The 26,690-nt window shown below is 35.1% G+C and overlaps 1 protein-coding gene across 1 annotated transcript in view; it reads right to left on the bottom strand.

The window, feature by feature from the left end:
* Positions 1 to 1,332: 1,332 nt before the first annotated feature.
* The window catches only part of LOC147072983 (uncharacterized), a 38,050-nt gene continuing 12,692 nt past the window's right edge, over positions 1,333 to 26,690 (bottom strand). Inside the window, exons 2-8 of the mRNA XM_085946002.1 lie at positions 17,352 to 17,596; positions 16,583 to 16,672; positions 13,472 to 13,582; positions 12,199 to 12,290; positions 9,557 to 9,749; positions 4,367 to 4,545; positions 1,333 to 3,417 (exon numbers count right to left, since the gene is read on the bottom strand). Coding sequence (XP_085802128.1) covers positions 3,219 to 3,417; positions 4,367 to 4,545; positions 9,557 to 9,749; positions 12,199 to 12,290; positions 13,472 to 13,582; positions 16,583 to 16,672; positions 17,352 to 17,596 — 1,109 coding nt within the window. The 3' untranslated portion in view covers positions 1,333 to 3,218. The remainder of the gene's footprint in view (positions 3,418 to 4,366; positions 4,546 to 9,556; positions 9,750 to 12,198; positions 12,291 to 13,471; positions 13,583 to 16,582; positions 16,673 to 17,351; positions 17,597 to 26,690) is intronic.

Here is a 26,690-nt window from a genome sequence, read left to right as displayed (position 1 = left end):
TTGTAAATAAACGCAAAATGGCGGACTCATTTAAATAATAATGCTCAATAAGTGAGGCGCATGTCAGAACTTAGTGAATAAACTGAACAGTATGAATACGGTATTTACTAGAGATAAATCTGTAATGCAAAAAGACCTTGGATACAGCCAACATAATCGCAAACCTTTGAAGAAGTAGCAAAAGCGATGGTGAAAAAGAAGTAGCAAAGGCGATGGTGAAAAAGAAGTATTTCAAATTTCCAGTACTAATCTATCTATCGACCTATTTGATTTGGCAGTTTCATACAACATAATAGTAATTAATATACATACACAAACCATTGAAACTTCTGAGATCGCTTCAAAGTATTTTTTAATACGATTTACAGATTTTTGTTCAAAATTCTAATAAAAAAAGTCATCCATAGGTAATTTACGTGCACATTCATTCGATGCGAGACCGCTTCGCTACTCCGTAATAAAAATAAAATGTCGAAACGATGAGAAATGAACTCTTTGGATTTATAAAACAAGAAAAATAGGACAAACTGACATAGACTTACATTAAAAGTTAAGATTCGTTTACCTAGTTTATATTTTTGACAATGTTAAATAAATAGTTGTTTTCGTAAGACAATAAATATGACGAGGACAACACCATCGTAATAAACTTAAATGTAAAAACTTCCTTCCGTCGTTACGATACATACCGACATTTATAATAGCGAGTATATGGTGATTTTGGATAATATTATAAATTATTTAATTTCACTTATTAATTTATTTCATCAGTCCGTTTTGTTTTCAACTCACTGGCCGCGGAAACCTGTTCGAATCCACATTTAGTGTCCGTTACCCGCGTAATATTAAAAATTTTCTACATTGCAAATACACTATAGTTTTTTTTTTTAATATCTTGCAATTCAAAAAGACAATTAAAGCACCGGTTTTGTTAATTCACAGATCACATTTTTATTATCAAACGGAACTTCACTGGAGATATATTATCACTAAAACTACCCCTAGATGGTCAATATTTCAGTGTTCTTCGGGTAAAAATACATGTAAATAACATTAATTACTCATTCGAACATTTCATAACGCAACTTTTCAATATCCTAGTTGGATGCAATTGTACATAAATACAGAATTAAATACATCCATACCAATATAAAAGGTTATTCCCGATTTAGTAATTTGGAAAGAGTAAAACAACCCTAAATCAGTTTTGAGTGAAAGTAAAGGGCTGAAGATTAAGTCTGAAAATGGCAATATGGGTTAAATATGCCAAATGAATCGAAATACAAATTGTATGCTTGTAGAAGAGTCAAATCCAAACTTTTTTTGATTTTTAACAGTTTAAAATTTATTGATGGAACAAACTTTTATCCAAAAATAGAGCAAAAAAATGCCAAACGGTTTTTAAAGCTAATTTTCCACAAAAATTGACTTGTGTAGTTTTTTTCATATTTTTGCACAATATTAATTGATTGTAAGTTAAATTTGAAGTATTGTGCAATTAAGTCATATGAGAGATACGTTAAATTATTGCACAGTTCACAAAACATTGGTCAATTTGTATACATTATTAAGATAAAAAGCATGATATTGTCACTAGATTATTGGACAATTTTAGAGTTACATATTTATTGCATATTGATAATTTGTGCAAAACTGATGACCGTCTAAGGGGAGCTAATAAAATCTAATTGCAAAAACATTTTTTTTCATTAAATTAATATTTATACAATGCGTTGTCGAAGTGTTACAAATGACAGATCGAACATCAGAACAATCGGCGTTTTGGATAGTTAATAATAGACTCCACTAGGCCGATATCTTTACGAAAACAGAATTAAAAACAAAAGCTGCCGTTGATTAATCAACTTTGATCGATTTAAAATAAATCTACCTTATACAATGTACAGGAATTAATTAAAAGGTATTGTGAATTTACAACTGAGAAGAATCAGATCAAATGTCGACTTGACACAATAAAATATCTTTTACACATTTGTCTATAGTCTGATATTTATAATCAATTTGGGTCAGGTTACAAATTCTAAGCTATGCCTTAACGGAACAACTTACATGCTTTGTGCACTTGGATTTCTAAAATTAAAATAAGAGATAAAATATTCTTCCCAACAATGAAACAATTTATCAGTTGATAATATAAATACATTTAGGTTTTAAACATTTAAGGTTAAGAATCGTATATTCGATGGATTTCAAAATAAAACAAGGTTTCACAATTCTTTAAAATAAGTCAGTCTACTATTGAAATTAGGATGAATTGTATTTTTGAAGTTATATTTCTTTAGGCGTATTTGGAAAATCAGATCAGAGTGTATTTTTGGCGTGTGACATGTAACACATAATTTATTTTTTCACACAAAAAAACACACTTGATTGGATTCGAACCAACAATTGTTCGGTTATTAGCCGAACGCACAATCATTACGCCACAGAATCATACTGCAATCGTGATGATTATACAGTTTAATATTATAGTTTTGAATTGTTCCGTTGCTAGGCAGCGAATTTATTATTGTCGGCCATTTGCATTTCCTTACGTAAACAAACTATTAAACGTCATAGTGGCAGTTGTTACTTTAAAAATAAAAACAACGATAAATAATTATATAATTTAGTAATATAAGTTAAAGTGTATAGAAATAAACCAACGGCGTTCCAATAAACGGTCTTTTTTCTTGAGTGTGTAATTTAACAAGAAAATTAAGAGCTAGTCGAGGAATCTAGTTTATCACAAGTTTTGTTTTTGTTTTGTTACGCCAAAGAAGTATAACTTCCAACGCGCGTACATAAGTACACACAACGTTTTTTTTTATATACTTATATCCAGAAATAATTGAATCACAGGAAGTATTGAACATAAAATAAAGCTATGCGAGCAAAAGAAGTGTCATGTCGTCAAAAATGAAGATGAAGATTTTCCAAGTCAGATTATAATAAATGTTATATCATAATCACAGCACATAAATATGATTGTGCAAGGTTTTTCTAATTTAGGGAGATTTTGAAAAGCTAGAGACTCATTCTGATTCTTCCCAAGTGGCATGTTTTGATCCCAGTGGCGATTTTCACTTTCGAATCATAAAATGTGACAAAGTGACAGCAGATAAGCGTAGCATAGTCTATGTACAGGTGAGAGTAGTGCATGGGCGAGGTGTGTAGCGTTACGGGTAAGGCTGATAGGGCCAGGAGTGGGTCCCGGGCTAGCTGGCACGGGGCCGCTTTGACTGGGGGCCGTCGTCCGAGTGGGCGGAATTTCCCCCCGCCGCGCCTACCCGTGTCAGCATGTACTTGAGCTGCGGCATGAATGTCATCACGTCTCGGATCTGCACCAGAGCTAGCCCGTTGTCTGCTGTGGTGTTTTTGCATTTTCCCGCCTGCCGGAGAGTCTGCATTTGAGATCTGGGAACAAAAACAGATACCATTATAGAGTAGCTCATTTCAATGCCATGCAGTTGTTTTCAAACTTTTTCGTTTCACGGCACCCTATGTGTGTAATTTTATTACGGAACTCAAAACAGTATTTCTGCATAAATTATAGTACGAATCGCCTGCAGGCAGGAAGTGGAACTTTTTTATGTGTGCTTTTGTCAAAATGTCGATTAATGATTAGCCATTTGGAAGTCATATCTAAGTGATAAAGAATTTAAATTCTGTTATCGCCTAAAGAAAACAGCCACAAAGTAATCATTCATACATTTATTTATTTATATGAGTGAATATTACCAGAGCGTTGGAGCGGAGCTTGGAGCAGTGGAGCAATGGGGTTTTATCCGGAGCACTGAAAATTTGTAGTGCTCCACTGCTCTGGATTTTTTTTTATTATTAAATTTTCATCCTAAAATCCAATAAAAATATTATATTTGACACTTAGCAACACTGGAATTTGAAATACGGCTACACTGCCGAGTGATAAATAACCTCACTTTTTGACAGAAGAGGCAGATAATGAAAGATGATTTGCTGTCGGAATTTTGTTTTAATAGAATTTTTAATGAACAGGACGAATAATAAACCTTGTTTGAAAACTAGGTACTAATTTTTTTAATTTTTAAACATTTGTACATATACAATACCTATTCAACCTTTTTACCCGGAGCGGAGCAGACCCTGGAGCGGAGCAACTCAAAAAAGGGTCCACTTCAACCCTCTGAATATTACACATTATAAGTTCACAACATGACATTAAACATAAAGATACTGGAATGGGAATGCGTCTCAAAGACGCATTACCCAGTTCAGCTGCTGTGATAAATGCATTACCTCTTGAATAAGCTTGATTATGAAGAATACCAGAAGAAGACGATGGAGATTCTCACTATAGTCGGTACAAAGAGAAAGAATCAATCACCTGTTGCCTTTAAAGAGTTCCAAGCCGAGCACGTCCAAGAACTGGCGGCAGGTGGCAAGCGACACTCCGGGGAAAAAGTGGTTGACCAGGTCAGGAAGGGTCATCAACAGCTCCGTGTACACGTACGGCTTCATGTTGATGCAGGGCACCATCATATTCTCAACCAGCGCCTTTTGCACCTGCATGCACAAAACAACATCAGTAAACATCATCAGTCAGTGATAGGTATAGTAGAATAGATAGATAGGTAGTGTACTGACAAGTTGCACAAAAATACAGGCGAACTCGGTTATTACGATCACGGAAATAGCGAGATCTCGGATGTAATGAGGAAACATTCGTTGACATTTTAGTTTATGATTTTCTCGATACATTTATTCGTTATTATAATGAGCCACTTCTTGGGTATATATACTTAGCAAAACTGTTAATGTGTCGATCTTTTAAAAACATGTTCGACCCTAAGCAATAAAATCCGACCGTAGACCGATGCCGCCGGGATCGGATTACGTTTATGACACTCATGGCCCCCACATCCTGAACCGGGCCCCCATGCTAGGATCTTTGGCGGACCCCGTACCTATCTCTAAGGATAAAGGCAGTGAGATGCTCTACAGTAGCGTTTACCAAATGGTGTACGCATGTGGTAAAATTAATGTGTATATTTAGTGTTTTTTGTTGTATATTTTAATACAACCATTTGAATTAAGGAGTTGTCGAGTGTCGATACACAATTAAATATGTTATCGTACAACCATAAAATTTTAAGTAATAATATTATTGAAGGAAAATAGCTCCGTAGGCGACTTTTTTTTACTATTAAAGCAAATTTGTGCTGTGTGTTTATCTCACTTATTTGGCCGACTGGGCTCGCCGGTCCCTTCGGAGCCCGGGCCCCCAGGCTAGAGCCCTGTTAGCCCCCCCCTTGTGGGGCCCATGACGACACTAGTTAAGTGTCTAAGTACCTAATTGGTGTTTTTGCCGACAACATTCAAAAAGTATCCAGGCGTATGGTTGAAATTGTATGTAAAAAATCCAAACAGTGAAATCAGTAGGTACCTACCAGCGCCGGCGGCTCATTACAAGAAACAACTTATTTTGTAATTTATGAATGCCATGCTTATTTCGGGGATTTTTACCATGGTTTTCAGATCTTTTATGTTCTATACTTAAGGCCATTGGACCCGTTTTTTCCTGTCTTCTCGGAATCGCGGAAATGATAAGCATATTTAAAACGAATTGATACACAATAAACTCTTTATTTATTTAAAATCTAATAAATAGTATTCAACTAAAACGTTCTGTGTCATTAAAATTTTTCGAATCGCTTTACTTTTTAAATTAAATGACAAATAGTAAGTCCTGTTTTCGAAATTGGTCAAAACGACTGTCACGCCACAATGAATGTTGAACTTAATAATAGTTTTGCAGGTATATATTGTATGAGAGAAATGGGTAAAACAATACATTTCATTGATTAACCCACGTACTTTTTTTAATTTCAGAAAAATAAAGATTTTAAAGCCATTTTAGTTTGAGTATACATCAGCCAATTTTGAATGATTTTTTCTCACAAAATAATATATACTGCACAATAAAAATATTTTTTTATTATAATATAACATTTCCGTAATACTATAAATAATAATTTATAATAAAAAAATAAATAAAACCCCATAAATTCGGTACAATTAGTGATGCTATATTACCAAAACACGTCGTACATTTTCATGTATTTATCCTGTTTTCAGACAATTTAGAAATATAATTATTTTTCAAAATTAACAAAAAGAGACCATTTGATCGATTAATCCATACAGTTTTTCTAATTTCTTATTTCTAACGTTAGTACGATCTGGAATTTCAACGGGTAAGGACGTCTTTTTTTTTCCCAAAATTTAGTCCGAAGCAATATTATTTGACTCATGGAAAAATGACCTCTACTCTCTTTGCAGTAACAATCAAATTGGCAAGTCGCAATTATTTTGTATCGTTCTATTCCTAACACAGGACTCATGCCAGGTGCTATAATTTGTGTTGACTAAAATATCAAACATCATATAGTACCACTGAATGTCAAACTGAAAAAAATGTAGTTTTTTTATATTTATTATATTATTTATTATCTTGTAATTGAAATGGTTGCAGCATGTGAGATATTGTAAGATAATTGAATCTAATAACCACGATGGCTACAAGGAAGTACTGAAGGTATTCGTTCGGTGACCCATTTATAAAAAAAAAATATTTTGGTCTTGAGCAGTTTAGATAAAATATAGGTGGACTTTAATTGTTTTGATAAATATGTACCTACTTGGTTAGGCTTTAAGCGATTTGAAAAACTTTGCATGTACTTAATACAGTTTTTATGTACCTGGGTGGCCATGTTTTGTTATTTTCAAAGGGACGTACGTATCCAGGAGTATGTTTATTGGCATTATCAAAATACGTTTTCCGCTGTATCCGCTTTAACCGAACAGTACCGAAAATTTAAAGTAAAATACGTTTTCGAATGCTGTCATCGTAATGGCCACTGAAACATGTGTCACAATTTTATTAATCGTTAAAATAATAATAAAAAAAGTCTTTTGGGGCACAAAATCACGTATATGTTTTATGATATATGTATTTTTCAGATGGTTTGTGGTAAAATCTTTTTTTTCATACTGCCACAATTCAACTATTCATAATTAATTGTTTGTTAAATTTTTCATAGTGATCTTTGACTTAATAGGTAGGTGATAAAGTTTTTACCTTACTTTATTGTATTAATTTATTGTTAAGTGAGAATTAGCTGCTTTCGTTGTCAGTGTGTATTTGATGAGTGCGCATAGTGCCTGACGATGCCCATTAGAATTTAATATATTTAATGCCGAGTTGAATTGAATGGAATCACCTTAGGCATTTATTAGTAATTATTTAACACAAGTAAAAAATATATTGAGGTAAGAACCTAGTTCATTGAATAATAAAAACAATATTACTCTTTACATCACAACTGACAAGATGTATATGAATTGTATATTGCCTGAACTCGTTGATCCTAGACTAACACGGTTGATGGATATAAGAAACCCTCAATATAATAATTATATTAGATGCTATCAATAGAGAAGAAAAAAAATTTTAAAAATAATAATTTATAATAGTTATTCTAATACATTACATACCGTTAAGCCTGTACACTAATTAAAGAACCAATTATTAATTTTATATACACTAATGTTCCGAAATCCTCCGCGGCAACCAAAACGTACTGCCGTCAAATACACGTTATTATAATAATGGTTTCTTAAATCTTGATTGTTGCGTACTAAATTTAAAAAAAATTGTGCCTCGACAAATATTCATTGAATTGCTTTCTTTTATGAGTCATGTTTTTATAATTAAATAAAAACGCAATAATAACAGACATCTTTTATGCCATCTTGTGAATGTTTTAAACTTATAATTTGTAATGTTAGCTCATGAAAAAATGAATAACTTTTGTATTCATACACACCGATATATATAAATAATATACCAATTTGAAACACCTCAGAAACATACATAAGTATTAGATTTTTTTTTGAAAAATATTTGGACTGAATTTGAACCTACAATATGATAGGTTCAAGAAAAGGTGTCACTTCACAAATTCAGCATATCAATAATATGAGGTTCTTATTTGGAGGTCTACTATTTTTATTATTATAATTTATTCTACCTACCACAAAAATGTTTATAAAATATGTTAGAAAAAAAAATATTATTAATTCAACACTTTTAAAACCTCTGATTTCGTATCTACTCCCGGTTGAGGTGCTTATGTCAAATTTGATTCTTACAAATGAACCCATAGGCCTTAACGGCCCACATGCTCGTCGTAGGTTGAAATTGAGTTTTTATTGTATTTTCAAACCATGATCCTGGACACTCCTTAAACGTTGTAGATAATCTATTTATATAATTTTGATTTATTTTAAACATTTGATGACTGCATAAAGTATTTTTGTTACATAAAATAGTATTCTTTTAAACCTCTCGCTCTAATGTTTTAGAATATAGTCATATTTCGGTACATGAATGTGCAGTGGTGTTAAGATTTTTTACATTTATTAATTTTTAAACGCATTTATAAAACCATTAGTATAATTTATGACGAGATAATTTTAGTAAAATATTCACGATAAAAAATTATATTGATAATCTCTGTGATCCCAAATTTGACAAGAATTAGGCATTTTATTATTCAAAAAATCGGCAAGATTAACACATTTGAAGATGATTCTAAAGATACTTATTATAAGCTATGTCTTTGACCATTCAAGTGTGATAAACATCTTATGAATGTCAGGATTATTTTTATTACCTTCTTAAAATAAGTAATTTATGATGGTTCAAGAAAAGTTTGTCACAATGTGCAATGACTGGCTCATGTAGAGTATTTTATTACGATTTATTGAATATTTTTATATGCCAGGACTCTGAAATAATTTCGAATTACGAAATTCGAATTAAAAGTATGGTTTTATATGAAAATAATGTTCAAGGGACTTTTTTTTCATGAAAATTTCGAATTAACCATGTTCTTATTAACGAGGTTTTACTGTAGCCTGTCATCCATATTAACACTCAAGCACCTGTTCCCGCATTAATGCATAAATTATCTTAATTATTATAATACTCATGCCCAGTTCTGTGGTATTGAGTTTTTTCTCATTTAGTGAACCACTTGAACATTTTTTTCTTCATTACACTACTCGAGACAATTTGATTCACTGCTACAATTTATTGTTTCAAGTACTCTTTATATTTTATGGCTGAAAATAGCAGTGTTTAGAAGTGCAAGTAGTGCTTGAAATGGAAAATTTTATGAACCAAGAGAAACTATAAACACGCCAACACTTTTTGTTTGAAAGAAGTACAAATTTTCAGGTTCATGTGAAAGTTTTGCGTGAAAACGTCCCGTTTAGTAATGCATCAAAATATTATGAAATGTTTAGATTTTCGCAGTCAAAAATAACACCACACTCAAGAGATATAAAGATAAAAAAATACAAGACTAACAGGATTCAATAATATTAATCCCTCTCTGTTTACTGTTTGTCTTGGCTGCAAATCTGACAAGTAGTAAGTAAAAGATTTATTCATGAAACTTATGAGTGCAATGATTTGAACAACTCTCTGAATATGTAAGGTTCTGCATACCTTGTATGGAATATGTGCACTGGCAGTTGCGACGTCCGCGATGCACGTGAGTCGTTTGGGTTCACCGGCTGCCTGTTGTTGCTGGTGATGGCCGTTAGTAGCGGCTTGTGCCTGCGCTGCCTGCACCGACTGCTGCTGTTGGGAGCGGCTGGAAGCATTGGATCTGCTTCCTCCCACTGATGCTTGATGAGCACTAAACACAAAATCCGTCCGTAAGCAAGTCTTTCACCTTCCTCAAGAATAGGCGGCCACAGACGGACAGTTCTCGTAACAGGTTGAACATGGCACAGACAATAACTGTTCAATAACTGTACGTTAGTGGGCACACCACAGATCAGTTTAACTACCCCATTTAAATCTGTCGAACTGTCAACAGACGTGCCCATATACGTACAGTTATTGTCTGTGGCAGAGCAAGTGTCAAAAACTATGAAGGTTAGGTTCGCGGAGATATTACACAGGGGTATTGTTTCAATTAGTTTTAGGTAGAGTATACTTGAACGATATTGATGCACGAATAATTTTACTTGGAATTTATTATGGTTATAATTGTTTTTATTAGAAACAAATTGACATAAAATACGCACCTATGACGTTGGTAAAATAAATCATGATTTCGCTAGTGGATTGTGTATTTTATCGATTCACCGAAACAATATTATACACATTCGTGTAAATATAAAATATAATCTTTTCTTTTGAATAAATTATTCCCTTTAATGGACAGTAATAATTTAGTAAGAAAACGGTAATATTTATAAAGGTATTGATTTTATATACAATAAATTTAAACATGCCACAAAATTATATTTACATCAATCATCAGTATAATAATTAATTACTATGATTATAAAATATATACTTAAATTTTATTTACATTTAGCGACATTGTCATTCACAATTAGGTATATTAATTTATGTTGTGAACGTCTTAAATTAATAATTTGTAATATTCACTACATACAATAAATAAAATTTGAGTACTGAGTTATTAGTCTATATTTTCACAATAACTTAATATTTATGATGCTCTCTAAAATTTTAACATTTATATTATATTGTATAAAATAATATGTTTACATAAATAACTATAACTTTGTTTTACTCTCGTAAAAATAAATAAAATATAATATTTGCGATCTCCGCGTACATAATATTATTATATTTTTAATAATAAATGAATTTGTATTTTATAACAAGCAACACCAGCCGTAGTTGCATCGCGCGGTATATTCTACTTTACGTTACCAACATCTAATGTCACTCGAGAACTTTCGGCTAGTTGAAATTCCAACAGTTTTACAAAAACACGGGAGTGGGGGGTCGCTGGCAGTTTGAACATGGCACACATCTGACAGGTCGAAAAGTGTCCGTCTATGGGCGCAGCAGATTATCTACCAAAGATAACTGTACATCCGCCATTACGTATTAACTGGCATGTTCAACCTCTTACGAAAACTGTCCGTCTGTGGCCGCCTAATACACGGTAGACCCCAAAAAGACGACTAACTGCATTTAATATTAACACCCACCATCTATTTATTCCTTTCAGAGCAGTGAATTACAGCATTACAAAACCAGGTATAATTACTGTATTAAAGATTTAGTCGGAAATACCTGCTCACAATGCTAATAGCCTGGCCATGTCGGCTATTTAATACTGCACCAGAAAAGATGATACAGGTAGAGTTGGGTTTCGGGAATTTCCCGACGGAATTTCTAGAGAAGTTTTCGAGATTTTCCATCCCGAATCTCGAAAATCTTTTCTCGGGATCCGAGATTTCTTCATTATCAAATATTTATTGAAAAAACGATTTGCTATATGAAAAAAATGGACAGAAAACACAAAACGTTCAAAGACTGATCGGCGCATTTAACACAATTAAGCCAACATCGACTCAAAATGAGTGCAACTTCAGAGAATTTTGTGTCTCAAAGGCGTATGCGATTGTCAGATGCAGCGATTGACAGTCTGTGTTTTTTGAAATGCTATTTTAATAAGTAATGTTTTGAATTATTTTTCTTCTAAAAAGACTTTTCTTCTTCTTTCTAAAAAAATCATATTTTTTTTGGAATTCATCTTGTTTTTACACTGATTTTAGGATTTTTACACGTTTTTTTTAAATTCCCCGATATCTCGAGAATTCTTTTCTGGAAATCCCGAATCTCGAGAATTCAAAATTTCATCATTTTGGGAATTCCCGAATCTCGAGATTGAGATTTTCCCGGGAAATACCCAACTTTAGATACAGGAAACAGCTTGATATTAATTACTAGGGCAATGAATTCATGGATGATCAACGATAAAATAAAGGGTATCACACTGTGTAAAAGGTTAAGGTTCAAGGTTAATTTGAATATATTCATACGTTCTCATAATTTTTGACCCGACTGTCGACAATCGACAAGTGAAGTTGGGCACTAAAAACAGGAATTATTCTAATTCGGCCACGACTCCAGGGAACGACCCAAAGTGTCACGATGGGTGATAATAGTGGCAGACAATTTGCGTGGGAATCTCCCATTGTAATTTGAGCTTAAGTCCATTGGATAAAACGACTCTGGGTACAGCTTGTATATGTAGGGCAATTAATAGATAACAGAATTATAGTTGATAAAAAGAAATGCAGCGTTTTACTCACTGAATGGAGTTGGGCTGCGCTCGGACGAGAGGAGGTGGCTGATGCTGCTGCTGCTGTTGCTGCTGTTGTTGCTGCTGCTGGGCCAAGAATTGCTGCACACAAATATTCATTCAATAAATACAACCGATGTGCAAAGACTAGTCATGTCGCCTAGAAATCAACACAAGAGAACAGAGTCCAAAATGCCATATTAAACTTATTTATTCATGTCTAAACTTCGGGCTAGAGTTAAGCGCGAAATATATTATGGTGCATGTCGCGTACTATCACGTGACGTCACAGTAAGCTGCCGCTACAGGAAAAAAGTATATAATGTCATTTTTCTTGGTGTTTAAAATGTTATCAGACCGATATCGAGATTCCCATCCCGTAGCACATTTTGAACCTTAAAACAGTGTCAGTTAGCAAAATCTGCCGAAATCACCAGAACAATGAGGTCACCTCACGTTGTAGTGCACTGCATCGACACCTGCATGACTCAATGAACGTTTTTTACCATTTTCTACATGCCTACATATTTTCGAGATGTCAAAATCATGTGTTTTTTTATTTTAGCAGTTGGCACCATGTATTTTCTATACGAATGTTGTCTATTATCTATGGTCTGCAGGTTGGGTTCTGTTCAAAATATTATATATGGATATATCGCAAGTAATTTTAAGGTATGCACGCGTAGAAACTGATAAAATGAAATTACATGAATAGTGAATAATAATTCTAAATTTTACAGAGGTGGTGATCGTTCAAAATATTCTGCAAAGTGATGAAACCATAGACTAAATTTGTCACAATGACAGTTCGCGACGTGCATCTCAATATAATCACAACTATACTGTCGGCAGCCATTTCCGTCTGTCGAACACGACAACGATCAACAAGTTTAGTGTAATATGTATCTTTTTCATATTACACTTGTTTAGAAATAAACTTATTGCATGGATATGCTTCTAATAATAATTACTGGATGTATCCAATATTTCTGCTCACATCTAATTTTGCAAATTTGGTGCTACTACCTCCAATGACTTTAGAGGAATGTTTTAACGTTCAAGTGAAAAATAACATGTGTGCAAGACAGATCTGAAATGCAATTTTATTGGTTTTCCATGTTCAGATTATGTTGAGGCCGTAGCGATTCTGTGTGCGGACTGCATAATGCATAAATTACTGTCATTGCTAGGTGAATAGACAGAATATAGACAAAGTTTTTGTTTTCTTGTCTTACCAAAACATTCTGATTTTGTTAGTCAAATAGTGTCGAGAATGTAATTACCTGCTGCAAATGCCTGGTCTGTGCTGCCGTGAGTCCAGCCACATTATGTGCCCCTCCTCCTCTGGATTGATTGGGCGCGTAGCGGCTGACAGCTTGCGCTTGCACCTGGGCCTATATTTATAACAATCCACATAAGTAAAAAAAAAAATTCTATGCTTATAATAAAATGATGTTCAACACCTGCCTTCTCATAACACTGCATTAACTGAAGCGGGGGTCAGGGATATATAGATGTGTATGTACATGAAAGAGCGGTGGGATCGCCACGAAGAGGAGCATGCATAGTGCGTCAAATCACTTTCAATCCAAATAACGCCAACTTGCATGCATAAACGAAAAAAAATGACATGTTTAATATTTCAGTTATTGACGTTGCACGTCAGTATTATGACCATTTTTTTTAAGTATCGATTCCCTTATATTAATTTAAAAAATTGAAATTGTCAAGAAGTAAAAGTGACAGACCTGCACAGTATAAATTGAACAAGTAAATATAAACTTTTAATAATTTATTTACTACTTTATCGGTGTTTTTATATACAGTCGAACATGGTTATTATGAGGAAGATGGGACCGACTGAATTTGCTCATTATAAGTATTACTCGTTAACAATTTTCGCGCCACGGTCTATTCAAGCATAGAACATAAAAAATCCAAAAAGCATCGTAAAAATCCCTGAAACAAGCATGGCATTCATAAACTACAAAAGAATTTGCCTATTGTAATGAAGTGCTGAGCCGCCAGCGTTGGTAGATACCTACTGACTTCACAAAGCTTGGATTTTTTACATGCAATTTCAATCATATGCGTAGATACTTTTTCAATGTTGTCGGCGAAAATACCAATTAGGTACTTCATAAACGTAAACCGATCCCGGCGGCATCGGTCTAGTTAACTGCCCAGTCAGATTTTATTGTTTAGGGTCAAAAATGTTGTTTTTAAACGATCGACACATCAACAGTTTCGCTCTGTATACCTGAGAAGTAGCTCGTTATAAAAGTAAATAAATGTATGAAGAAATTCATAAACAATGTCAATGAATGTTTCCTCATTACATCCGAGATCTCACTATTTCCGCATCGTAATAACCAAGTTCGACTGTATTTACTACTTACTTTATCAGTGTTTTTATGTAATGCTAATATTAAGTAATCGAGTGCCAACACAGTTTTGCTTTCTGCATCTTCATTATTGTATTTGTATGCTGACGCAGTATTTGACATTTATTATGAAAAGGGATCTAATATGTTCTACCTAAGGGTAATATTTTGCAAGAATGCAGAATACTTCCAGTTGCATATCTTAATGCTAGATAAAGCTGTAACCTTGTAGTTGTGGGAGTTTTATCATAATCTTACCTAAATCCATCTTATCCATGGGAAATATTGCATTTTTTATGACACCTTTAGTGAATAATCCAATAGAAATACGGGAGCATTGCGTCTACTCTAGATTGTGGATTCAAATTCCTGAAGTTTTGTAAGCGTACTATTACTGTGTTTAAAGTATGTAAATGCTCTGCAGGATCTGCACCAAACGCTAGTAATGATGATCCTAACCTACAAAAATCTGTATACTGCCAGAACAGTATGCAGCCATTTGCATTATGTCCACGCGCAGGTCCTAGTATGCAGCGACGTCACATTTTTTATAGCATTTGTTAACAAGCTGTTTGACTGCTAATTACGAGGGTGGGTCAATAAGTCCTTAGAAAAGCCGACAAGTGGCGCGACTAGTACTGTAAGCGGTTTGTTTTCATGCAGCGGCACTACCGATTCAGTATGCTGCGAAGTTTCAATCAGATTGGTCGGGTTGTTGTGTGTTTTTCGTACATTTAAAAAAAAAAATTGCTTGTGGAAAATGGAAAAATGGAAAATGGAGAAAATTGAGTTTAGAGCTGTTATTAAACATTTTAATATAAAAGGGTTAACAGCAAAGGAAATAAAAAATGAGTTGGATTTAGTTCACGGCATATCTGCTCCTTCACTTGCAACTATTTATAACTGGTTAAATGAATTTAAACGTGGTCGTACATCAACAAAGGATGAACCACGCTCAGGACGTCCTGTAGAGGTGACTACACCAGAAATGATCAATAAAATCCACGATATGGTGTTAAGTGACCGAAGATTAAAGTTGAGTGAGATAATTGAGGTTACAGGGATCTCAAAAGGTAGCGTCATTTCTATTTTACATGACAAATTGGGCATGAAAAATATTTCTGCAAGATGGGTGCCGCGTTTGCTCACAGTCGACAATAAACGCAATAGGGTGGTGGCCTCTAAAGCCCTGTTGTCGCTCATGCAACGCAATCCGGATGAATTTTTTCGTCGCTTTGTGACTGTAGATGAAACATGGATACACCACTATACTCCCGAGACGAAAGAACAGTCAAAGCAGTGGATTGCGAAGACAAACCATGTCCAAAGAAGGCGAAAACCGTAAAATCAGCTGGTAAGGTTATGGCTACTGTATTTTGGGATGCACGTGAAATTATTTTCGTTGACTATTTGGAAAAAGGAAAAACAATAACAGGGGATTATTATGCATCTTTATTGGACCAGCTAAAAAACGAAATTGAAGAAAAATGGCCTCATTTAAACAGGAAAAAAATCCTCTTTCATCAGAACAATGCCCGTGTTCACACATGTTTACGACCAATGGCTAAAATTGAAGAATTGAAGTTCGAATTGGTCGACCACCCACCGTATTCGCCAGATTTAGCCCCCAGTGACTTTTTCCTTTTCCCAAACTTAAAAAAATGGCTAAGTGGACAAGGTTTTTTTTCAAATGAAGAAGTCATCGATCGGACAAATGCTTATTTTGAGGACCTTCCGAAAACTTATTTTTCTGACGGTTTAAAAAAAACCTTGTAGAAATAAAAAAAAAATACAAAAATAAAAACTGTTTTAATGCTTTTTTCTAAGGAATTATTGACCCACCCTCGTACCTTCAGTGGGGTTGTGACATTTCATGCATATGCCCTATGACTATAAACAAGCCGTTTGACTGCTAATTACCTTCAGTGGGGTTTTGACATTTCATGCATATGCCCTAAGATTATAGCCTAGATATAATTTTACGTCTATAAATAAAACTGGATTGCTCACCTGCGCCATTCTCAGGACTTGCTGGGTCTGTGAAGACGTGAAGCCGCTTCCAAACCCGGCCTGCCCGTTTACCCAACCGTTGGTCATGGCCTGCAGACAATCGACAATATGAACACGTCATCAAGTGACAATATGTGTGGGGTGAGCACACGTGACTTAACTCAAGCTTCCGATTGTTCGTATTCTAAAATTGTCGATTGATTAATGAGTTAAAAGGTTATGTAAGAAATAGAATACTTATGTTAAGGAATCTACTAAATATGTGTCGAGTGTAGTGCCTGATCTTGTCAACACTTCATTGATGTAATTTGGCATAATTAATTGAACTTTAGGGCTGTGACAGATCGTTCGTGACAAAGTTAACGTTGAAATCGACACTTAAAATCATTGGCATTTGGTCCAAACAAGATTTAAGCAGCGCTGCGCATTCGACGGTATATGCCAGAAGAATATGATGAATGAATTTATCAATTATTTCTTTAACTCTCTGATTAGGAGAAATATAAATAGCTACCTCCAGAAATGCATCTCAGTGTAAGCTGCTGTGACCTGCATGTATACCAATAGGAGTTTAGTATCGGATGCGGATTATTATCTCGCAGCCTAGTGAACCACGTAGTCCAATGCATAAAGTCCTGGCATCTTATCTATGGGTTCTGGGTTTGATTCCAAATGAGGTCAAAATATATTAATTAATATGTGATTGGTTCACTGCTACTAATATCTATTATTAGGGAGAAAACTAGTTGGGGTGTGTAATAACAATGACCTGGACAGCGGCAGCGGAGATGCTGGCCATGGAGGCCCTCTGCGCGGCCAGCTGTTGCTGATGATGTTGCTGCTGCGCCGCTTGCTGGTGCTGTTGCTGCTGTGGATGCTGGGCCCTCCTGCCCCGCCCCGAACCGCCTCCTGCCACATTGCCGCCCGCCCCGCCCACTCCCGAGTTGGCGTGGAGGCCTGGAGGAGCGGGAGGTGCTCTCGTCCACTGCCCTCCCACATTGGAACCCATCGAACCTGGAAACAGATTTTGCACATTCATTTTCATGTTGGCTATACATTCGCAGTGGTGTACAGATTTCATTGATATACTATAGTGAAAACAAATGTGATAACACATCAGTGTAAGAACATTGAAAATTTTCAAAATCTTAAAACGGGCAACACCGAATGTTTTCTGTTGGAAGTAGACACAGCAGAATAATTAGCTCTTCCATTCCTGTACCGCCCAGATAGAGTGACAAGTTCATGTTCAGTACATGCCACTCATAATTCATCATATACACCAGCGATTTCCAAACTGGGAGGCAATTTCGGGTTGTCAAGGGAGGCGCGAAAAGTTTAACACAATTATTGTAGCCACAGGTTTGCAGTTTGCAAATGCATAGTTTATAAGACGGTCGCTAGTTATAAACTATATAAAAAAACCAGTCCCATAAAAGGTTGTTTGCAAACCTGTCTGAAAATATGGAGACTAATTTTATAATACCTCACTGCCATGCATTGAAAAGATATCACCATCTAGAGATGGGAAAACTGGTCGATTTTGAAGACTAAGTATACTTACTACCAGTATAAAAAAAATACTTGGTATATAAACTTGTTCCAAAATACTTACTAGTATTTGGAATACTATATAAATAAATCGTTTGGCGTGCGTATGCGACAAAAGTTTCATACTCAACTGAAACTAAAACCAACTCCATATTAGTATTTGAAATACGTATCGGCTCAGTGAACTCAGACTGTGGATCGGCTTCAATAGAATCACTAAAAATACGCTGAGCTCCGCTTGTCGAAAAGTCCCATTTATTATAAAATTTTAAATTTATGAGTTGTTTTTCCGTTAGGTTACAATATTCTTGTTAACAAAAATGAATAACAGTGATTTTTTTTTAAATTTTAAACATGTTTTGAGCGGTCATATTGACAAGCCTAAGCCAGTGCGTCATCTCACCACTGTGCTGTGACACAAAATTTATGACCTATTATTCATACATTCGAACGCAATAGACTAATACATTAAAACATACCTATATTCAAGTGCTATCTCGTTTGTGCGCATTTAATGTCAATAGTGTTGAAAGTCTACCAACTGGCGAGTGCACAGAACAACGAATCGCGATGATATCATCACAAGTTTTTTGGAATACGTTTATTGGGCCACACATACTGAGTATGAGTAGTTTCATCCGAAACTTGAGTACACAAACTGGTGTCAGTATTTCCAACTGACCTTTACCACCATCCTCTGATACTTGACTCGATACTCAATGCTTTCTTTGATATCATAAATAATTTAAACTTAAGAATTATCTATACGAAATACACAACAATTGCCACAAATATTGCAAATTTATTTATTCCATCCATAAGTAAACTACAACCAATGACGTCTATAATTATTGTAATAAATTAATGATGCACAATACAAAGTATTCACAATCACTAATATGAGGAATATGCCATGACTTTGATCGATATTAAGAGGGCAGAATGAATGAATGGAAGGCCGGAAATTCTGAACCGAATTCAACCATAACATGTGATGATCGATTCCACAAGACAGATAAAATGCCAATAGGCTGCACATGTTGCTTGGCGATCACCTACACTAACAATGTATAACTGCAATGTAAAGCAGGGCAAACACTGAGACAGCTGTCAGCAAAGCCTTAGCATACATTTTGCCTTGGGGGAAACCTACAAGACTGTCATTTCCACTGAGTAAAACGGAAGCCATTGTTTTGGTTTAGGCATAATTTAATTGAACTTAAAAAAATAAACAAGCACTATCTGCAATTGTTAGTTCAGTGAAAACAAAATATGTATGTACATCTGACAAAGTTTCGTATACATCATTTATGTCGGATCTCCACAGCCCAACTCCACCCTTCGCCACTGTTACACACTATGAATAGTGATCAAATTCTTGAATTTTAAAAATAAAGATGAATGGCAAAGATAAGCCTGGTGTTATTGTAAGAATTTACAATTTTTCTATATTTGCCTGTTTAAGTATTTGTCAACAACATTCTCTAATATCTGTGGTCAACTATTCGCAGTTGGTTTCTGTTGTTAGACAGAGATTTGTCACCGCATTCGATCCCACAATTAAACAGAATGAAGAAAATTGAATTAAAAATTTTCTTATCACCACTGCCCATAATCTAGAACAGAACATGTAGCAATCCGCTTTTGCAACCAGGAATTTCAATATCGATGTTATATCGTTCTTGAGTTGGATTATTATATATATTGCTTACTAGCTGAAGTACCCGGCTTCGCACAGGGTCGCTTCGTGGTTATATTTATCTTAGATATTTGAAAAATAATAAGAGGTAATTATTTTTTTAATATTAAAATATCTGTGTAATACAATATGGCAATATGAAAATAATTCTAATAGGAGTAAAGGTCAAACATAAGAACACTAAATTAAAATCGAATCCAAAATATGAAAACGTTATTAATGTTATTAATATGTAGTAAAAAAAAAATCAAAATTGGATGGAAAAAACAAACAACAAACTTTGTATTTTATATAATAATAATTTAGAAACCTTCGCAGGTGTGCGCACAACAACTGACAAAAGTTTCATCGCAATCGGATGAATGGTATAGGAGCGCATACGAATAGTAGAAGAAGATGATTTTCTAAATCATAAATCTTTGTGGGCATGCGCATGACAACTCACCAAAGTTTCATTGCAATCGAATTAATGGTATAGGAACGCATACGAATAGAAGAAGAAGAAGATGGTTGTACTAATTCAAAAACCTTCGCGGGCATGCGCAAAACAACTGGTCAAAATTTCATCACAATCGGATGAATGGCATAAGAACGCATACAAATAGAAGAAGAAAAAGATGATTGTACTAATTGAGGGCACAAACACTTGATCAAAATGTCATTGCAATCGGATGAATGGTATAGGAACGCATAAGAATAGAAGTAGAAGATGATTTTCTAATTCAGAAATCTTTGTGGGCATGCGCACGACAACTCACCAAAGTTTCATTGCAATCGGATGAATGGTGTAGGTACGAATTCGAATAGAAGAAGAAGATGATGGTTTTACTAATTCAGAAACCTTTGCAGGCGTGCGCACGACAACTCACCAAAGTTTCATTGCAATCGGATGAATGGTATAGGAACGCATAGGAATAGAAGAAGATGGTTGTACTAATTCAGAAACCTTCGCGGGCTTGGGCACAACAACTGGTCAAATTTTCATCGCAATTGGATGAATGGTATAAGAACGCATACGAATAGAAGAAGATAGAATGAAGAAGAAGAAGAAGATGATGGTTTTACCAATTCAGAAACCTTTGCAGGCGTGCGCACGACAACTCACCAAAGTTTCATTGCAATCGGATGAATGGTATAGGAACGCATACGAATAGAAGAAGATGGTTGTACTAATTCAGAAACCTTCGCGGGCTTGCGCACAACAACTGGTCAAATTTTAATCGCAATTGGATGAATGGTATAAGAACGCATACGAATAGAAGAAGATAGAATGAAGAAGAAGAAGAAGATGATGATTTTTCTAATTCAGAAACCATCATGGATGTGCATACAACCACTTACCAAATTTTCATTGCAATCGGATGAATGGTATAGGAACCAAGGAAGAAGAAGAAGATACTTGTACTAATTCAAAAACCATTGCGGGTGTTACCACAATAACTGACGAAGGTTTCATCGCAATCGGATGAATGGTATAGGGACCATACGAATAAAAGAAAATAGAATGAAGAAGAAGAAGAAGAAGATGGTTGTACTAATTCAGAAACCTTCGCGGGTGTTGGCACAATTATTGACGAAAATTTTATTGCAATCGGATGAATGGAATAGGAACGCATACGAATAGAATAATATAGAATAGAAGAAAAAGAAGAAGAAGGAGATGGTTGTACTAATTCAAAAACCATTGCGGGTGTTACCACAACAACTGACGAAGGTTTTATTGCAATCGGATGAATGGTATAGGGACCATACGAATAAAAGAAGATAAAATGAAGAAGAAGAAGAAGATGGTTGTACTATTTTAGAAACCTTTGCGGGTGTTAACACAATAACTGACGAAGGTTTCATCGCAATCGGATGAACGGTATAGGAACCATACGAATAAATGAAGATAGAATGAAGAAAAAGAAGAAAATGATGATTTTTCTAATTCAGAAACCTTCATGAATGTGCATACAACCACTTACCAAAATTTCATTGCAATCGAATGAATGGTATAGGAACCATACGAATAAAAGAAAATAGAATGAAGAAGAAGAAGATGATGATTTTTCTAATTCAGAAACCTTCATGGGTGTGCATACAACCACTTTCCAAAATTTCATTGCAATCGGATGAATGGTATAGGAACGCATACGGGACAGACACACAGACAGACAGACAGACATACAGACAGACAGACATTCATTTTTATATATTAGTATAGCCTATACTCTTCCCGCAAGTGCAAGCAATAAGTTTACAAAGTTTTATCGCAATCGGATGAACGGTATGGCTGCGCATTAAATACGAACAAACAAACACACAAATATTAATTTTTATATATTAGATATGCGACCAAATCTTTTTAGCTGTTTTTATTCAAATTGACATGTCGCTCTGTGAGTCGACAACCGCTGGAGAAATACCATCATACAGTGGTACCGAAGGGACACTAAACGTCTACAGGGACGCTACAAAATCCGCTGATATTTTCTGTTCCAAAAGGACAGACAAATTACTGTTACAATGATGTTGTTGGATTGTACAATGAACTCATTTTAGAGGCATTTCTTAATCACACATCTCTTGGAGCGGCATTCTCAATCATACAACGAACAGTAAGTACATTTTACGAAATTGTCTCTTGAGATAGTCCACAATGACCCAGAAGCATTGATGAAATAAGAAGGAATACATGGCAACCGTCTAAAATCAAATACAAAAAACGTAAGACGTGTGCCAACATTGGCGAAGACTCCATACTAGGTGATTATTTAAAGCCTACCTTCATAAGAAATATAATACATAACCAAGACATTTACAGTGAACAGGTATAATATTTTGTAAGTAGCAGAGCTAGCCGTTTTTAATAGGATTCACATACGCATAGTTATAATATCCAAGTTACAAACAAAGACATGCTATAATCCAAACTTTTGTTTATGTATGTGGGGGTCAACAGCCCCAGGCCGTGTCAGCAAATACTGAGAGATTGCAGGAATGTGATAGTCAACGAATTACCCAATTATCGCATATAACTTCATCTAGTCAGCACAATCTGCAAGTGTGACATACGTCTGTGAAGGTCAAGAAATCCGAACTTTGTCAGCGAACGCTGCAAGGTTGCAGCAACGCAACAGTCAGCGCGTTGCTCAATTGTGGCATACATCAATAATACCTTACCACAATTTATTGAATACTCATTTTCAGCATTATTCAACTGCGAGTACTCAAATAAATAGATTGGTCACAATAATTATTGACGGGAAAGGCACTCTCTATCATCGCGTCTCGGACTGAGCATATCTCGCTGCGTATTACCTTGCACTGTTTAATTTCGCACCTGTCAATGCACTTCTTTATTCAGTGAATAAACTCTCAAACTCTATCCACTCAACAACCACCAGTCTATTCATTCTTCAACACCGTCACCCCAAATGTATTTTGATGGTGTTTGTCCTTGAGACCTGACTCACTATCTGCTTGTGTATGTTATATATATATGTATATGTATATGTTATTTTATGCACACCAACAGCAACCAAATTAACACGGAAGCGATCCCATAAACAAGGTGCAAGCATGCTCCAACTGGCTTAGCAGACATAAAGTGCAAGTAGCGCAGCCGGAAACTATTTTAGCGCTATTTTGTAAAATATCTAATAGTGCACGTTGTCTTTTTTAGTGTAAAATACAGATTATTAACAAAATTCAAATTGAATTCTCATAAATATGGCTGTCCATACTCACGATAGCCGAGTGGTTACCATGTCAGATTATAATGTCGTGGGTTTGAATCCTGGGTCATCAAATTCACATGTGTTTCAATGTGTTTGGACCCAGATCATGGACATAATAAGCTGAGCAATTTGCTTAAATCCATTTCACAAACAAAACAAAAAAACCTGTTGATACAATTTCCACTCTATGGAGACCAATATGATCTTAGGATCAAACATGGTTAAGAAGGGCTTTTTTCTGTTTAGTTAGATATTTTTTACTAAACTTTCTCACAATATAACCATGATTTCGTCACCGTTCAGGCAAAAGTCACCAACCCTAAAAACATAGTTTTGAGATATCGCAATTTGAAAGTTTGAAAATGCAGGAAAAATCAGATTTTAATGTTTTATCTACATTAAATTATTTTCTCATGTCTTCTTAATAATTTCTTTAAGGTAATTTTACTTTTTGATGCTAATTAAAACATCTGGAAGGTTTTGAAGGAGGCAAGGTAGCTCAATTATGGTTTGGTGACTTTTGCTTGTTAATAATCTGAACAATGTTAGCCAAAAGAAGGATCAGTTAAACTCACCATCCATAGTATAGTGACTTTTGCTTGTATATTTATAACGAAGGATTTTTTTTTTTATATAGTCAATAATGTCTATTCACCTATAATGACTTTTGCTTGTTAAGATTTTATCGAAAGTCATTTAGTGAAAAACAAATAATTCGGATTTAAGCAAAATTTTACTAACTAATGTACCGTGGTGAGTTTTGCATCTTAAAGAACATTATTTTACGCTTCGGGCGACATACTCAACTCATAACTGCCATTTTCAGGGTTGGTGACTTTTGCCTGAACGGTGACGTATTCTGTGTGTGAGGCAGGTAGCACATATATAACATTTATATCTTTATATTTACCTGCCCTTTCCTTTTAAAGGTTAAATAGCGCTATTAAAATCCATAACATAATTATTATGGGACAGCTTACAGTGGCAGTATGTAATAAAGAAACATGGAACGATATCATCAGCATATTATGTAGGTAATTCTCAAAATCTGCACAATATTACATACTACAGTAGAACACGTAAGTTATCTGGAGGCCGTTGGCCTGCTGCTTTGTGGATTGTGAGAAGGTTTTCGACAGTCCGCACCGTCCCTCCCTATGGAGGATACTGGGAGCATAAGGAATCCCCCCAAGATCATTGTCATAATCAAATGCCTGCACGAGATAGCGAATGCTGTGTCAGAATTGGTGACACTGTCATGGAATGGTTCAGAGCCACGACAGCAGTCAGACAGGGTTGTGTCCTTGCACCGTTTCTCTTCATTATCCTCTTTGACTTCATACTACGGAAGTCAATACCAACTGACCGAGGTATATATGTTACCCCCCACGGTGAAGCCTGCAATACGTCAATGACGATGTCCTATTCGACAAGTCAATCGAGGGCATTCAAGAGACAATGAACAGGTTGCTTTTGGAGAAAACCAACACTGTACAACGGCACCTATCCTGATCCAGATTTCCCTCCGATTCGCAATGGGCAAACATCGTCAACTTCAAAAACCTGGGGCTACACATCACGGGAGATGGCATTTTCCAGAGAGAGCTCGCTATCCGAATGGGAATAGCTGGAGAAACATTTAACTCGATGCAGAGTGTTTGAGACTCATGAATTGTAGTGACTCATGAGTCGCCTATTCGACGCTTGCATTCTGACAGTGCTACTTTACGGTAGCGAATCATGGCACCTTACGAAGCAACCGTATACTGAGCTTCAAAAACGGATGTTTAAGATGGATACTGGATGTGCGGTGGTATAACTTTAGGAGTAACGAGGAGATAAGAGAATACACCAAGCAGCCTCTCATCATGCTAAGTGTGAAGAGGTGACATTGGACCTAGCTCGGCCACGCGCTGCGAATGTCAGTAGAGAACTTCAAGCCAACCAGATTCCGGCGTCCTGGAAGGCCACTAAATAGAGTGTATACGGCGGAGCTACGGGATTCTGGTTTGACCTGGAATGAAGCAAGAAGACTGGCGAGCGACAGGGATTCTTGGAGTCGCCGCGTGATGTCCATTTGCTCCAACTAAGGGGCGGATATGGCCGAAGAAGAATAAGAAGAACTTTTGTCCAACTTCTTCTTTCTCCATATCTTCTTCATTGGTAGGATCAGTCATTTTTGCTGAAATAAGGTGTTTTATACTGATATAGAAATATATAACACTTCTGCATTCGGCATATTATACAGTGACGTTGAGACCAATTGTGCATAATTATGCACATGCAAATTCAAAGGTCTGTGAAATATTATTTTACTTATATTTTGTTTATTTTATGTTTTCAACATGTCGTTTATATATATTACTCCATGTGTTAATTGATATCTAATGCTTAACGATGCTTTAACTTGAGTTTATCATAATAAAATGTACTAACCTGGAACGCTGTTCAATATCAGTGCAGAATAGGTTTCATATTCGATCATTGTCAGTTTATCATTCATAGATGGAGTTACTTGTTCCATTTATAACAAAGATTATTAGTTGATCGAAAATCATATAGATGGTAAAGTTTTAATAAACGAAAAATGAATATTTTACGAAGGTTTAAAATAAGTGTGCATAATTCTGCACACGGGGTCTGAATGCGTTAATTAGAGAAAGGGATGAAACTATCTTACTTATTCACTCTAATTATTATTCTGAAAACTGTTAATTTGAAAATTGGTATTAATAAAAACTTATTTTAAAATGGTCTTGGTTTTACCATAACCTTGGGTATTTTCGGTCATTAGTAAATTTAAGAAAAAACCAGATAATGTAGAATGAAATTTTCAAGCTATACCCTAATGAGGGTTAGAGGATTAAATGAATACAAGTGACATACATTAGTTTAATTTCAATGTTTTGGTCTGACTTGTCTTCTTTAAGCATTAAATACAATAAAGAATTATCAGTAGGTATCTATTATTTTCATGGAATAGTAATAATGGAGGATCATTAATTGAGAACCATTAAATGAATTTCAAATAGCCTAGCCACTAGTCTAGTCTTGTGTTATATACATTGAATGTATATAACACAAGTTTTTAATTTAATTTTTGAATCTAAATTAAAAATATTTTTCTTTTTAATAT

This window comes from Rhyacophila brunnea, unplaced genomic scaffold (genome assembly GCF_057557595.1).
Source record: "Rhyacophila brunnea isolate RB1 unplaced genomic scaffold, BYU_Rbru_1.0 scaffold_19, whole genome shotgun sequence".
In the NCBI taxonomy this organism is placed as follows: domain Eukaryota; kingdom Metazoa; phylum Arthropoda; class Insecta; order Trichoptera; family Rhyacophilidae; genus Rhyacophila; species Rhyacophila brunnea.
This window is presented reverse-complemented; position numbering and strand designations above follow the sequence as displayed.